Here is a 16,286-nt window from a genome sequence, read left to right as displayed (position 1 = left end):
GAGCCAGGCCTCGGTCAGCCCCAGGTCCAAAGCTTTATCAGTGACACTGGGCGAGCTGGAATGCTGAGCGTGATTCTGTCCTGGTGTTCCAACTGTCATCTCAACCTCCTTAGGTGGCTCTGGAGGTTGAGACGGGGCTTCCTCCTGGACTGAAGAAAGCCCCACCCCCTCAGGGGGACCTGTAGTCTGAGCTGTGGCCTCTTGTTGTCCTGGGAGATTCAACCTTCCCAGGGTGCTCCGGAGACGGAGAAAGAGGCTTAGACTGGACTGGAGAAATTTCAGCCTGCTCGGGGGGAACGGGAAAATGAGCAGAGCCCTCCTGCTGCTCTGGGGAACTTTCAGCCTCCTTAGCAGGCTCTGGAGTGATGACAACTGTGAGATCCAGGGGTTTGCCTATGGTACTAGGCACCACTGGATGCTGAGCTTCACCTGGCCCTGCAGGTGAGAACGTCACCTCATTATGTACTGGATGTTGAGCTGTGGCAGCTGTAGAGGTCTCTGGAGGCTGAGTTGGGGGCTCAAGCTGGACTGGAGAAGGTTCACCATTTCCTGAGGGGGCTGGAGGCTGTTCCGGAACCTCCTGCTCGACCAGTAACGGTTCCAACTGCTCAGGGGACCCTGCAGACTGAGATGAGGCCTCCTGTTGGGGCGGAGAAGGTCCAGCTTCACTTGTGGGCCCTGAAGTTATGGTGAGTGCAAGGTCCACAGGTTTAACAGTGACACTGGGCCACTGCAGAGACTGAGCTTGATCCTGGCCTGGAGGAGAAGCTGTTGTCACATGATCTTGAGAATGAGCTGGAGAGGGTTCGGCCTCAGCGGGAGACTGTGGACGCTGAGCTGTGCTTTCCTGCTGGGTTGCGGAAGGCTCTATCTCTGCTGGAGACTGAGCTGGGCTCTCCTGCTGGGTGGCTGGGTTCACCACCTCAGGATGCTCTGTGGGCTGAGCTGGGCTCTCCTGCTGGGTTGAGAAGGGTGCAACTTCCCCATTAGGCTCATAAGGCTGAGCCGGTCGTCCCTGTTCACCTGGAGAAGGCTCAGCTTCCTCAGGAGGCTCTGGAGGCTGACCTGTGGCATCCTGCGGGGTTGGAGAAGGTTCTGCCTCCACAGAATATTCAGGAGGCTGAGGCCGGGGCTCCTGCTGGGCTGCGGTAAACTCGCCTTCCTTAGCAGGCTCTGGAGTGACCATAAGTTCCAAATCCACAGGTTTAAGTGTAACACTGGACAGCTTGGAGTGAGCTGGATAGTTACTTCCAGGTCGAGCTGCTGCCTCTTCACTCGCTGGAAACTGAGGTACATTCTCACCAGGGGACCCCGGAACTTGCGCTGGGGCCTCTTGCTGGAGTGGGGCAGAGTCATACTCAGGGCGCTCTGCAGGCTGAGCCTGGGCCTCCTGAGGGAATGGAGGAGGTTCCGCCTCCTCAGGATGCTCTGCAGGCTGAGCCTCGGCCTCCTGCTCAAGTGAAGGTTGCACCTCCTCGGGGCTCTCTGGAGGCTGAGACGCAGCTTCCTCCTGGACTGGAGAAGGTTCCACCTCCTCAGGGCTCTCTGGAGGCTGATAGGGGGCCTCCTGCAGAACTGGAGAAGTTTCAACCACATTAGTGACCTCTGGATTTATAGTAAGTGCCAGATCCACAGGGTTAACACTGACACTGTGCAGGTCTGACTGCTGAGCTTCATTCTCATTGGGACCATGAGGCCTTAATTGTTCAGCTAAAAGCTCCTGAAGCCCTCCCTCCCCCCAAGGGACTGCAGCGCCTACTTCCTCAGGGCCCTCTGAAGGCTGAGACAGAGCCCCCTGCTGAAGTGGAGCTGGTTCTGTCTCTTCAGTGGCCTCTGGACGCTGAGCCTGGGCCTCTGCCTGGGGCGGAAAAGATTCAACCTTCCCAGGGGTCTGTGGATTTTGAGCAGGACCCTCTTGCTGGGGTGGAGACTCAACCTCCTGAGTGGGCTCTGGACGCTGAGCCTGGGCCTCCTGCAGGGATGAGGACATTTCAGCCTCCTCAGGGGGCTCTGGAGGCTGATCTGGGCTTCCCAGAAGATCCAAAGGTAGATCTATATCTACAGCTTTGATCTTATTACCTTTAGGTCGAGACAGAGCTGGGGCCTGATTCTGATCCCAGCCTAGCACTGGAACCTCCTCTGGGAGCTTTTGATGCTGGGTTATCCTGTCATTCTCACCTTGACGTGGAACAGCAACATCTACCTGCAGGCAGCTCTCCATTTGACTCCACATCCGTGTACAGAAGTAGTCTCAGCTGACTCCTGTGTGAAAGAATTAAACTCTCCCCTGATTGTGAGTTGGGGGTCTGCTGGACAGAGCCCAGGGACCACCTCAGGGGCCATCCCTGGACCAGCAGCCAGAGTGGTTGCCAAGCAAAGAGCTGCAGCAACCAAAAATACTGGGGAAACATAACACAAAGACGATTCGGGCACAGTGACACAGGCTAGTAGGAAACTGGCCAGGCACACTGAACAGACACCGAAGCGAAATGGCAGCTTGGCTACACGTGCGCCCCTCCCCTGCCTCATGTCCCACCCTGTAGTGACACCTCTTTTATTAGGTCTAGATGCAACCACAGTCAGGCTTTTTCCCAGGGTCCAAGCCATCCTTCCCCCACCAAAGGTGACACTTACCTCCTGCCAGGCCCTCTCTCCAACCCCAGCCTGGCCCCCCAGCACAACGAGGCAGGATTTGGGCTGCAGACCAGAGTGGCCCCAGGCTCCAGCAGCGCAGGGGTGGGGGTGAGGTGGTGCAGAGCTTCCCAAGGAAGTCACAGGGCCCGGCCTTCAGGAAGATTCAGAAGTGCTAGCCCAGTTCTGGGCATCTGAACTCCTCCTCCTCAAAGCTGACATCTGAGAGACATTCTTCCTCCCCTTGGCCACACTGCTTCCAAGAAAAGTAGCTGACCTACAAAATGAGCACCAGTCAGGGCGGCGGGAGGGGAATACACCTTACAGTTAGATATTTTAAAATGTTGCCATGTCCTCTGAACTCTCAGCATCCATGTCTGATTATAAAATTCACCACTCTATTATTAGGGGTTACCACTGAATCAGTGATGACTCTAAAATTTCTGTAGGAAGGGTTTTGGAGTAGGTGAGCAATTCACTCTGAGAAAAACTGTTGGAAACCAAGTGAACAGCTCTTTACCTCGGCATGGGAAAATTTGCCCATCTCACCTTGTCTCAGCACAGCCATTAGTCTAGAAGCAATTACAATGCCCCTTTTCAGAGGTCTACCCTGTGTGCACACACAGAGAAGACACCTAGAATGTTAAAGTCAGCATGTTGGGGGGAGGTATAGCTCTGTGGCTAGTGTGTACCTAGCACGCACAAGGTCCTGGATTCAATCCCAGTACCTCCATTAAAAATAGTGGGGAAAGGGGTGGGAAGGGATAAACTGGGCATTGGAGACTTGCAGATACTAACACTATAAATAAAATAGACAAACAAGTTTATACTGTATAGCACAGGGAACGATATTCAGTATCTTCTAGTAACTTATGGTTAAAAAATAAGAAAACAAATCTATGTATGTTCCTATATGACTGTGTATTGTGCTGTACACCAGAAATTGACACAACAGTGTAAACTGACTATACTTCAATAAAAATATATTTTTAAGATATAGTATATATGTAAATAAATAAAAAAAAAATGTGATTACCTCTTCCCTCTCAAAAAATAAAGTCAGCATGTTAAATAATTTTCTTGAAATACTGCAGATAGCACCCACTTTACTTCCTTCACAGCCCTTATAATCATCTCTCTGATTTTAGTCATTTTTAATTGTCTGGCACACCCTCTGGCCACTAAACTCCATGGAGAAGGCACTTCATCTTACTCCCAGCGTTAAGCACATAATGGTTTTTAAATGGAATTGATTCCAAGATTGGCCAAAGAGGAATGGCTCTGTTGTTATAATCAGCTTTCTGAAAATTTTAGCATCCATACTGGCTCAGGGAACAAGAGCAGGGTAGGTGGGTGATGTCCACTGCGGCCTCTGGAGGGGCCCAACAGCCGGGCCAGCCTGCCTCACCTGGTAGCCGATGGTCTTGCTGCGACACCACTCGAGCAGAATCTGCTTGATGCTGCTGGAGCTGGCCACTCCGAAGCTCTGTGAGCGCTTCAGCTTTCCCCGGGTCTCGCCCTTCCCCCTGTGGAGAGAGGGCAGGCCTGCTGGGGGCTGGGGGCCAGGGGGCTGCCTCTCAGCTGCCATCTGCTCCGGGAATGTGCCTCACCAGCTCTGCTCACCCAGGGAGATGCTCTGTCGGCAGGCAACCTCCCAGCCCCACGCCCACGTCCAGGCGTGCGCCCCGTGTCCCAGCTGCACTGCGTCCAGTGATGGGGTCCGGCAGGACCAGCCCCCTTCCAGCCTCCAGGCCCCCTGTGTACTTCCCACACTGGCGATCCTGCGGCAGAGGACCTGAGCCCACATGGCCCATGCCCCTGCCCTCTGCTTGGAAAACCCTCCTTGCCTCCATCCCACCCCTCCTCTGAGCTCTTTCCGAGGCCACCCTCCCTCATGGTTTCCTATTCTAGGCCCCAAAGACACTCTTTATCGGCCAAGATCAGGTTGTCTGGGTCAGTGGGACACTTCCTGGGTCTGTCCCCCTCACCAGAGTCAGAGCCTTGGGAGCCACGACTGGGGGGGGGTCATTGTCTCATAGGCCTGGGCCAACCCTAAATGTAACAGGAGTCAATACCACTCACTGACAGGAGGGCTGGATAAACATGCAAAGGTGGCCGTTTCTAATGGGGCGGGTGGTGTAGTGTGACAGGGAGCCAGTGGTACTGGGGTCTCACTGTGTCACCTCCAGCTTCTGCTGGGAATCCCAGTGACTGCCCTCTGGTCTCCCCAGTCATGCCTGGAAACCAACCTCTTCAGTTGGATGAGGGATGTGGGTGTGAGGGTGCCTGGAGTTCCCTCTGGGAATGTGGGAGAGGGGCTGGGGCCTCATCACAGCCTCCCTCCCCAGAACTGGAGCCACCTGCCCCTCAGCCGGCCCTGTAGCCAGCCCTGACCTATGTCTTGCCTGAGAGGTCACATCTTGGGGAACTGCCCTCGGGGGAACAGGACAGGGCCAGCTTTGCTCTGCCTGCCTGCCTGACCCCAGTGTGGGCTCAGGCTTCCTTTGGGGGCCCAGACTGATCTGGGAGGGTGCTATGAGCATCCATACTTGCTGGCTTCTGTGTCCTGCTCCCATTTCTCAAACAATGCCTTCCGGGCCTGTGCCCCCGAGGTGCGGGGCAGCGTCTGTGACCGCACCAGCTCCCGGCGACGCTCCCCCTGCCGATGGGCCTGAGTCGTGGCTGGCGGCTGCGGGGAGGGGGACGACTGGGGTGGCGTCACCCGAGGTGGGCTGAGGAGAGACCACTGAGTCAAGAGCACAGATCTGGCCATCACTAGCTCGCACAGGCCCCGGGCCTCCACCCCACTGAATGTGAAATGAGGCAGCGGCTGGGCTATAGGCAGAGAGGAAGCAACCCTGTTCCAGCTCCCAACCGGTTCCGCAGGTTTTTGGAACTGAGCTGCTGTCTGAGGCCGGCCTGGCCAGCAGTGGGCCCCCTCTCTGGGCATAATCGCCCCTCGGCAGGTGTCAATGCCTGGGGTGGGCGGGGGCGGCCTCCTGGCAGGACAAGCACCCAGAACCAGCCCCACCAGGATCAGGCCCCCTCCTCGCCACCACTAAATAAGATCCCCTCTGTTTCCCCCCAAAACAGTTTGTCACAAAGTCACAATTCTCCTTTTATTATTAAGAGGGGGAGAGAAAAGCCAAGCCAGACCCCACCCAACACCCAGCTCTGATCACAGTTCAGAGGGCCTGGGGGCAGCGCATGGGGACAACCAGAGGCCAGGAGGCAGCCTGTAACAGGGAACCCCCTCACAGGCCTCCCCCAGGGTAAGGGCCTCTCCAGTTAACTCCTCAGTCCACAAGCAGGAAGCCCCCAGCTCAGAGGGAGCCTAGCCAGGATGGCTGAAGATCCATCCTGTGGGGACTGAGAAACTCTCTCCAATCTTTGGACAGACTTGCTTTGAAGGATCCTAAAAAGAAACCAGCCCTCCGCCGTATTGTTCCAAACAAAACTCTCTACCAAGCTTCGCTGCCTCATTTCTCCTCTCAAACCCCACTCAGCGACACTGCTGCCTTAGTTATCCAGAGGCACCAAGCCAAGGAAGGTGCCTCCTCCTGGGGTTGGCACTGGGAGCTCCGTGCAGGGGCCTGGGTAGCCTGGGTCCAAGGCCAAGCCCAGACAGTTCCAGGGGAGTGACCACCGTGCCACCGGGAACAGGGGCCCTGACTCACCTGTTATCGTTCCTGCAGGCCGTCACCCCCCCATAGCCAGAGCTGGAGAAAGACCGTGGGAGGGAAGAGTTCTTCTCTGCGGGACAAAGGGAGGGAGAGAAATAACAAACCCTGGTCTTGGGGAGGGCCACCACTGCCTGCCTCCCATCCTTTGACCCCGCCCTGAGTTATTCACCCAGCATCACTCTGGGCACTGACAGGACCTCTGGGCTAAGCTGACCCTGCCTGGGCCAACAGTTGAGGAGAAAGGATGTTGGAACATAGAGCAATGACATAAAAGAGGTCCTTTAAAGTACTCCTCACTGCATTTGAGAGCACAGAGCCCAGGACCTCCTGTGCTGCATATCCAGTAGACACCATGTTACCAAGCCCTCATTCTGGAAATCCACACAGCCCGACCCAAGGACACACCACTGGGGCCTGATCACAGGTCCAAGACAGCCCCAGGGGGACCACGCCAGGTCTGTTACACACAAAGTGTGCAGGGTAGGCGGCCACCTTCTAACCACAGCCTTGATCTGCAGTAAAAGCCATGGTCATACCCCGCAGGATGAGGCTACTTCACAGCACCTCTGGGAGACGAGCCGGGAAAGATGGGCCCCATCTGATGGAGCAGGCGAGCTGGGGACGGGGGTGGCAGTGACAGGCAGAGCGGGTAGGGCCCGGCCCCAGGATTTCTGAGTCTCTTGCAAACCACCCCCAGCCCCTGCCCTCCCTCCCATTTTGAGGTCATGGTCTCCTGCTCCTACCACTGGGACTGGGAGTCCAGGATGTGGTGGCCGCGCTGGGGCTTGAGCTGAGGCCCCCCAGGATGGCAGCAGACGTGGGCGAGAGAGCTGTGGCTGAGGTCTCCCCAGAGAACTTCTCGGAGACTCGTGTGACGGCTGTGACTGGCTGGTGAGGCTGCCGCAAGGAGAGGCTCACAGGGCGAGGCTTGAGGGGCTCTGGTGTTGGGATGGTTTGGGCGGCTTCGGGGGGCCCATCACCCGGACCTGAAACAGGTGACCAGCAGGGGTCGGGGGGGTTTCAGCCATGGCATTAACAGGGGCCTCAGAACCACCCAGGAGGACTCCAGCCTGGGTTCAACTGAGGGGCGGTGGGAGGGGCGGGCAGAGGGCGGGGCGAGCCCGGCGAGCCCCGGGAATGGGCGCCGCTTGGGGGCGGGGCCTGGGGGCGGGGCCTGGCGGCTCGGGGTCACCCCCAACCCCAGCCCCTGTGACCCACGCGATGCGGCGAGGGGGAGTGCCGCCAGTGGCGCTGGAGAAGAGCTCGCCCAGCCTCTCGTCTCCCTCGGTGCGGAGCTCAGGGGGAGTGCCAAGGCGGAGACCCCCTTGACCCTGGAGAAGCAGTGTGCGACATGTGGGAGGGACTGCCGGCCGTCAGAGGAAGGTCTCGACCCCCAAGTGGACTTGATTTAGGAGACAGCGGACGTAGGTTATGCGTTCCCACGGGGCTCTCACTCTCAGGGCCCAGGTACTACTGGGGGTAGGGATTCCCCCACTGCTCTGGGGGACCTGAGAGCGGCAGCAGTAACCCCCAGAACTGTCACCCTGTGCACATGACTGCCCGCTCTAAGCCGTGGACACGGCCCTCACAAGCACATACTTACGTGTGGCATCTTGGCCTGGAATTTCTTGCACCTAAGGGAGAGGGAGACAGGTGGTGAGGTCCCTCCTTGTCTCTGCAATTATGCACTCTCCCCTCCCAGCCCCACTCTGTGTAACAAGATTCCTGTGTCCTTCCTGCCAGTGGTCACGGGGCTCTGAGCTCACTGAGTGGCCCCTGTTGGGGCATCCACAAGTGACTGAGGTCAAACAGAGAAGAGAAGGTGTGCTTAGGACCGAATCTCCAAATTCTTGGGTCAGAGACCATGGGACTATTCACCTCTATGCCTCCATCAAGTCTCAGTCCCTGGCCTGTGGTTACAGGCCAGGGCTCCCACCTCGATTCCCTCTCAACACCCCTTTCATGCTGGAACCCAGATATTCCTCCCTTCCATACCCCCCAACCTCCAAACATCACGAGAAAGGGAGGAGTGAAAATAGCTTTTGCTTCGGAATGACAGAACGATGGGCAAAGGTGCTGTCTGATCTCACTTACATTGTAAAGTTGATTTAAAATAAAAAATGGGAGCATCTCCTCCTTCTTTGTGCAAAAAGCCTTTCCTGATTAGCCTTCTCCTTCCCAGGCCTGGCCCACTTGAAGGAGGGTTAGTGGCTGGGCAGGCACAGCCTGGTGGCAGGGGAACGAGAGGCCTGAAAGACTTGTTTCTGTCACACTAGGCTTCCGAAGATGTTTGCAGCCACAGACCTCCTGGACTGGCCTGCTCTACCCCAAAGGAGCTGGATCTACCTAACAGATGCTGAACGCCAATCCCCCCTCTCTCCCTCCTCCACAGGGACAGGAAGGAACTCTGGGTTACCTAATCCAAGGAGCCTTCCAGCAATTATTTCATGAGAAAGTCAAATGCCAAAAGGCGTGCATGAGGTGTGTGTGTGTGTGTGTATGTGTGTGTGTGTGTGTGTGTGTGTGTGTGTGTGTTTTGTAAGTAGCTCTCTGCACACGGTGAGCCAGACTGCTCCCTGCATTCTTTCTCTGGGTGGAATCTTTGATAGAGACTAGGAGAGAGGCTTCTGCTACAGCTTCTGCCCCAAGTAGCACTCAGCCCCTCCAGGTCTGGGCACGGGAGCCTGGAGTTCGGAGACCCTGGTCTCTGCCAGGAAAGCCCAGCCACTTCCTTTGCAGAACCTGAGGAATGGCCAGGTGGGGAAGTTTGGGCGGGACTGAACAGCTTGGTCCCTGGCCCCATGGCCGATGTGCACCTGGGCCTGTGCCTGGTCCGGCAGCATAGAGGGGAGTGGGGGTAGGCAGGGGTCTGGCCTTCTCTCCCAGCTTCCCGGAGAAGGAAGGCTGGTGTGTCTCTAGGGTGGGAACCCTAACGGTTGATAGTTTCTAGAGACTAGCTGCCCAGGATCCACCCACACTCTCCCACCTCAGGCAGGTTATCTGGTCTCTCCTGATGTACCATGATGACATCTGGGAGGGGCTGGGCAGGGCTCCATCTGTGACTGGCAAGGGCAGAGATGGGGCTTGCAGTGGGTTTTGGGCAGACAGTACCAGAATCATACCATCCCCCTTGGCTTCTCTGACTGCTGACAGTCAGACCACTGAGTCAGTAGCTGGAGATGAGCCTAGGAGAGGAGAGATGAACCAGGAGTGGGAGGAAGAGGGGCAGAGGGGCAGGGAGAGAAGGAGGGAGGGCAGAGGGGGTGATGCTGAGGTGGGGAGGGTGTGATCGACGACCAGTGCTACCCAAGAGATGGCTCCACACCACCTGGGGGGAGGCTGCAGCTTGCCCCAGGCCCCAGGGGCTCCTCTCAGCCATCCCCTCAAGGCCCCTCCTCCAACCCTCCCCCAGCTCCTGCCAGGTACCAGACTGTGGAGGAGGTGAGTGCTGATGGACCCTGCTGAACTCCCTCCATATTCACCAGCCCTCATGTCAGCAGGCTATCGAGGCCGACCTCCCACTGAGTCCCAGGGTCTCTGGCACCCACCCTTCCAGCTTCCCTTCCCCTGGCTGTGACCTGTCCACCACCTGCTGGTCCCTTGATCTGCTGTGCTGCTGGGCTGGAAGTGGAATATGGGACAAGGCTTCCTGAGTCCCCTGCCATCACCTCATGCAGTCAAATCCTTGCCAGGCCCAAACCATGAAGCCAGGAGGTGAGATGGGGAAACGGAGGCCCCGGGAGGGACAGGGACAGGCCCGAGGCCACAAGTAAGGTCCGCAAAGACAGGACCAGAACCCAGGGCCCTGCCTCTAGTCCCAGCACCCCTCTGGGGGCAGCAGTCAAATCCAGCCAAGTCTGGGCAGCTCCTCCTGCTCCCAGTTTGCCTGGAGGCTCCAGTTCCCTGGAACTGCTCCTCAGAACTCTTCAGAACCCCCTCCAGGCCCTCCGGCACTGCCCCCTGAGGACCATCCCTCCTCCTGCCAGTCCTGACTGCCCTCCCACCCCCTCAGCTTCTCCTCCCCAGGGACCTTCCTGAGTGGCTGTTCTTTCCCTCACCCTTTAACCGTGGTCCCCAGGGCTCTGATCTGGGCCTGACCCCTTTCACCCGCAGACCCTTTCTGGGTGGTGTCACCCACCCCCACCTCCATACCGATGACTCCTGCTTCTCCATCCCCAGCCCAGCCCCTCTCCATATACTATAATTTCATGTGCACAACGTTAAGAGTACAGACATATGGGGGGAAAAAACCCACATAAAATACCACTATACACAAACACTAGGGTGGCTACATTAAAAAAAAAAAAAAGCCAACAATACTATGTGTTGCCAGGAATATAGAGCAACTGGAACTTTAATTCATTGCTGGTGGGAATGCAAAATGATAGTCACTCTGGAAAATAATTTGGTAGTTTTTTTTTTAAATCAAGTTAACCATACACTTACAATATGACCCAGAAATTCCACTCTTCGATACTTATTTAAGAGGAATAAAAGCACATATCCACACAGAGACGTGTATACACGTTTATAGCAGCTATATTCATAATGATAAAAATTTGGAAACCTAATTCTAGCATTGGGTGAATAAGTAAACTGTAGTGTCTAGATAAAATGAACACTACTCAGTGATAAAGAGAAAAATTAGTAATACAAGCAAAGATATGAATGGTTCGCAAAGACTATACTAAGTGAGAGAAATCAGATATGAATGAGTGTATGTTGTGTGATTCCATTTATAATATGTAAATCCTTAAAACACGATTCCTTTGGAGAAGGAAAACGGATCAGGATAGAAATCAGATTGGTGGTTGCTAAGGGCCAGAGGTAAGAGGTGAGGCAAAGGACACAACGAACCATTTTAGTCGACAGACATGTTCTTTATCCTGATTGTGGTGCTGGTAAGTGGTGGTAGATAGTAACATTGGTGAATTTTACTTCATGTAAATTTTATCTTAATGAATCTGATTTTAAAAATAGATTGCATGACAGACTTGCTGGCTACCACTGGTCTTGACAGTAAAGTGAAGGCAGTTTGCTGCACTGGAAACTGGTTCCCCTAAAATCTGTTGGGAGGAAAAGACGTGTGACTGTTTGCTGTGTACCAGACATGAGCTGTGGCAGAGGAAGCGGCATAGAGCGTGATAAAACCTGGCCAAGGGCGCCACCTGGAGGGCAGCTGAGGCCTTAGCAGCAGGAAGCTGAAGCCTAGGCTGCCTGTGAGTGTAGGGGAGGTCAGACCAAGGGACTCACCTGTGGTGAGAGACCCCAATAATGGTGTGGGCTAGCAGATTTGGGAAGAACTTACAAAAGGGCCCCACTAGGTGAGGAGTCAGCTTTATACACATACCAGACCCGGCGAGATGCTGTGGTACTAGGGCTCATGGCACCAGTCAGAATAAGACCTTTCTTGCCCCTTTCCTCCCCTTCTCCCCAGCGTCAACTCTGGAGGAAGGAAAATCAGCCTAGTGAGTGAGAAAGAGAGTCTCAGGGTGTATGAGCAGTAGGGGAGGGGAAATAGGAGTTTATCTCACAGACACACACACACACACACACACACACTCACTCACACTTTTTCCTGTTGCATACGGCCTATCCAAAATAGATCAGGTATGGGGATCCCTTAAAAAACTAAAAATAGACTTACCCTATGATCCAACAATCCCACTCCTGGGCATATATCTGGAGGGACCTCTAATTTGAAAAGACACATACACCCCAATGTTCATAGCAGCACTATATACAATAGCCAAGACATGGAAGCAGCCTAAATGTCTATCAACAGGTGACTGGATAAAGAAGAAGTGCTATATTTATACAATGCAATACTACTCAGCCATAAAAAACCAAGTAACACCATTTACAGCAACATGGATGGACCTGGAGATTATCATACAGTACACTGTATGTATCATTACTTACAGTGAAGGAAGCCAGAAAGAGAAAAAAAAAAAACCACCTGATATCGCTTATACATGGAATCTAAAAAAATGACACAAATGAACTTATTCACAAAACAGAGAGACTCACAGACATAGGAAACAAACTTATGGTGACCAGGGGAGATGGAGTGGGGGTGGAGGGATAAAAGGGAGTTCTGGATTTGCAGATACCATCTACTATATATAAAATAGATAAACACCAAGGGCCTACTGTATAGCACAAGGAACTATATTGACTACCTTGTGATAGCCTATAATGAAAAAGATTATGAAAAGGAATATATATATATATATATATATATATATATATATATATATATATGAATTACTATGCTGTACACCAGAAATTAATACATTCTAAATCAACTATTCTTCAATTAAGTTAATAAATAAACAAAAAGCATATGCAGAGTCAAGAAACAAAACAAAACAAAACAGATGGGGAAGGTACAAGGGAGACGTTTTCCTCAAATAAACTTTAAATTATTTTTTGGGTTGTACTTTTTTGCATTTTTAATTGTGGTAAAACATAACATAAAATTTACCATTTTAACCGTTTTTAAATGTATAATTCCGTGGCACCAAGTACACGTTATAACATTGTTATAAATCCATCTCTAGAAGATTTTCATCATCCCCAGTGGAAACCCCATGCCCACCAAACAATAACTCCCCATTAGCCCCGGCCCCCCACCCCTGGCAAGCACTATTCTATCCTCCATCTCCATTAATTTGACCATTCTGTATATTCTTTAAAATTGCAATTACTGAAATGAGACTTTTAGAACTTGAAGTGACCTAGGAATTTTTTTGCCAAAGAAGAGTGTCCAAAAAACCCCGTCTCTGTATTCAATTCAAAAGGGTGATAATGAACCACCCCCACGGAACAAGTCTGAATGAAGACTGGGAGGCAAAAATCAAGCTTCCTTATGATGGTCCCCTGTGGGCAGTACTGGATCAACCTCACACTCACAAACAAGGGGCTTCTTTTACTCATAGGGGGAGAGATCTAGAGATACACAGGCCAGGCGAGAAGATGTTTGCAAATAACATAGCCAATAGGGGTTGGTACCTGAAATATACACAGAACTCATCCAACTTAGTATCAAAAAAGTAAACAACCCAGTTTAAAAATGGACAGAGGATCTGAATAAACATTTGCCCAAAGAAGACACACAGATGGCCAACAGGCACATGAAAAGATGCTCGACATCTCTAATCATCAGGACAATGCAAATCAAAACCACAACGAGATACCACCTCACGCCTGTTACAATGGCTATGATCATAAAGACAAGAAACAACCAGTGTTGGCAAGGATGGAGAGGAACGGGAACTTCCACGCACCATTCGTGGGAATGTAAAATGGTGTAGCCACTATAGAGGTTCCTCAAAAAAAACCCTAAAAATGGAACCACCATATGATCCAGCAATTCCACTTCTGGGTGTTTACCGGAAGAAAACAAAAACAGTAATTCAAAAAGATATATACACCCCTATATTCATTGCAGCATTATTTACAATAACCCAGACACTGACACAAACCAAGTGCCCATCAACAGATGATTGGTTTGAGAAGATGCAGCGCACACGCGCACGCACACACACACACACAATGGAATCCTATTCAGCCATAAAAAAAAGAGTGAAATCTTGCCGCTTGTGACAACATAGATGGACCTAGAGGGTATTATGCTAAGTGAAATAAGTCAGACAGAGGGAGACAAATACTTACACGTGGAATCTAAAAAACAAAACAGAAACAGTGTCATAGATATAGAGAACAAACGGGTGACTGCCAGAGGGGAGGAGAGTGGAAGAACGGACAAAACAGGTGAAAGGGATTAAGAGGCACAGATTTCCTGCTATAAAAGAAATAATTCATGGGATGTAATGTACAGCGGGTCCTAGGGAAGCACAGATGGAAAACCACTCACCTTATCCACTGTCCTCATTGTACAAGATGGGAAGACTGAGGCTTGGGAAGCAGCAGGGGTGGGCACCCAGCGGTCTGGGGCAGAGGTGGCAGTGCTCACAGGCTCCAGCCCTTACAGAGAGCTCTCCTGTCCAGCAAGAGCGCTTTACAATTTCTAATGCGTTCTCACTGACAGGATCTCAAACAGTGAAACTAGGGCCTCTCCCCCGCCCCCACCTCCGAGCCAGTCCCACCAAAGCCCCATCTCTAGGGGCTCAGCAAGGACGTGGCGCCTCTGGGCGTGGGGCCCGGCAGGGTGACGGTGGTGGCCACTCGAACCCCATGGAGGTTGTTACAATTTCCAGGACCTGGGTTGATCACTCTGTTCGGACTGGATGAGACCTCACCTCATCTGGACTCCTTAATGGGCCCGGCAGGTGAGCAGAACCCCAGTCGGTGACAGGTGCCTCACCTGAACCGGACAACAGCAACACGGGACAAAGGCCTTAACAGGTGAGCGGAGCCCGGTCGACAGGAGGTGGAAGCAGCGGGCCTGCCGGTGCTTGCTCATCGTTTCTGCTGGGTCTTGATCTCAGAAGATAGAAATGGTAGCATAACAGACCACGTTTGGCCAGTGAGAAGTGCCCAGCACCCCCTGGTTAGATTTACTGTCCGCTTAGAGAAGGCCTGTGTACATAAAATGAAAAAGGTGCTTGCGACGTTCCCCACCCCCCCCCCGAATTTTCAAAAGAAAACTTGCTACATCGAGGCCTTCTAGGTGTAAAGAAGCTGCCTACGTAGGATGAAGTCGAGGTAGAAAATTGCACTTTGTGTAAGTGGCCATTTGCTTTTTTTTTTAAAGAATCATAGAAAAGAAGTGTCTTTTGGAAATGACTTTTCAAAAACAAAAAACTGCCTTTTAATTGTCAATTTGCCTGGGGTAACGGTTTACACTTTGGTTTGATCACAGCCCTACTTTCCTCCTGCGCTGGGAAATTCAGAGGAATTGGCCCCAGTCATTTGGTGGCCTATAGCTCAAGGCGGCCCTGGGGAGTCAGAATGTGTTTCCTGGTCATAAACACCAGACAGGACATGCCAGGCTCTCCTGGGTGTTTCTGCAAAAACCTGGGTGCTCTTCGCGGACCCTCCCCCGGGTGAGGCGGGTGGGAGGCATCTTGACCCGTGCTGCGGGAGGTGGGCGGGCGTGGACAAGCTGTCACACAGCGAGGCCACAGGGCTGTGTCTCCACCTGCCGCTGTGCCTCTGACTGCAGTAATTTAAAAAGTGAACACCTGTTAAAAATCCGTGGGTTCGGAAACCTAGTGTGTTCTGCATTTCCCCCCAGGACGCTCGCAGTCTTGATCCTGTTTTGATTCCTCCGGGAGCAGGGGAGTCTGTGCCGTAGTTCTCTGCGTGGTCCGCGGAATCTTCAAGGGTCCTTGAGACCTTTATTCAGGGGATCCACTAACAGCAAGACAGGATGTGCCTTTCTGACTCTCATTCTTTCTGGAGTTTTCCGGAGGCCCCACCAGGTGTGACGTTACCACAGGCTGCAAGCAGGGGTGAGAACCCAGCCGTCTGCTATTAAGCCGGACAGGCAAGGGATTGGCAAGACTGTAAAACGAAACCACTCTTTTATGGAAAACAGGCTCATAAAAATGTTACTTATGTTAACATGTTTTCCACAAAAGAGTCCTCTACACGTAGATTCTGTGTTTGGGGATGAGCGGAAAATAACCAGAACTGGTTCACACTATGAGCAAAGTATTATACCAGTCAGTCAGTCAGTCAGTCTCCCAGGTGGTCTGAATTCCAGCTGAAGCTTCCCTCTCCCCTCGAGCAAGCTGCCTCCTCTCTGGCCCACGGGCACTGGATGGTTCCCAAGAACTCCTCCTGGTTCAGCATATTAAGTCTCTTCAAGGTCTTCTCCCATGAGACCTGGGAGCTCCCCTCAGATGGGGACCCCACTCCCCTCGCCAGTGTCGGTCTTCTCTGAATGTTCAGGAAACAGGAACCATAGCCACGCACTGTAGGGACATTCAGGTGAGACCGTGACTGTGGAAAAGCTGTGGACACGGAAAAGCACCAGATACACATGAACTTTAACAAAGACCT

The 16,286-nt window shown here is 52.8% G+C and overlaps 2 protein-coding genes across 2 annotated transcripts; both read right to left on the bottom strand.

The window, feature by feature from the left end:
* Nucleotides 1-42: 42 nt before the first annotated feature.
* Nucleotides 43-2,233, bottom strand: LOC141573572 (uncharacterized). Its single transcript, XM_074342484.1, has one exon. It carries the CDS (start codon nt 2,231-2,233, stop codon nt 170-172), a length of 2,064 nt encoding a protein of 687 aa, XP_074198585.1. The 3' UTR covers nt 43-169.
* A 535-nt stretch (nt 2,234-2,768) lies between these two features.
* LOC141573504 (smoothelin-like protein 2) lies at nt 2,769-14,742 on the bottom strand. Its single transcript, XM_074341858.1, has 9 exons — nt 14,644-14,742; nt 9,057-9,142; nt 7,918-7,948; nt 7,533-7,645; nt 7,058-7,335; nt 6,309-6,384; nt 5,181-5,363; nt 4,040-4,157; nt 2,769-2,908 (listed from the first exon to the last, which is right to left on the bottom strand). The coding sequence occupies exons 1-9, from the start codon at nt 14,740-14,742 to the stop codon at nt 2,807-2,809; spliced, it is 1,086 nt and encodes a 361-aa protein (XP_074197959.1). The 3' UTR covers nt 2,769-2,806.
* Nucleotides 14,743-16,286: the final 1,544 nt, after the last annotated feature.

The sequence above is a fragment of the Camelus bactrianus genome, chromosome 16 (genome assembly GCF_048773025.1).
Source record: "Camelus bactrianus isolate YW-2024 breed Bactrian camel chromosome 16, ASM4877302v1, whole genome shotgun sequence".
NCBI lineage: Eukaryota > Metazoa > Chordata > Mammalia > Artiodactyla > Camelidae > Camelus > Camelus bactrianus.
This window is presented reverse-complemented; position numbering and strand designations above follow the sequence as displayed.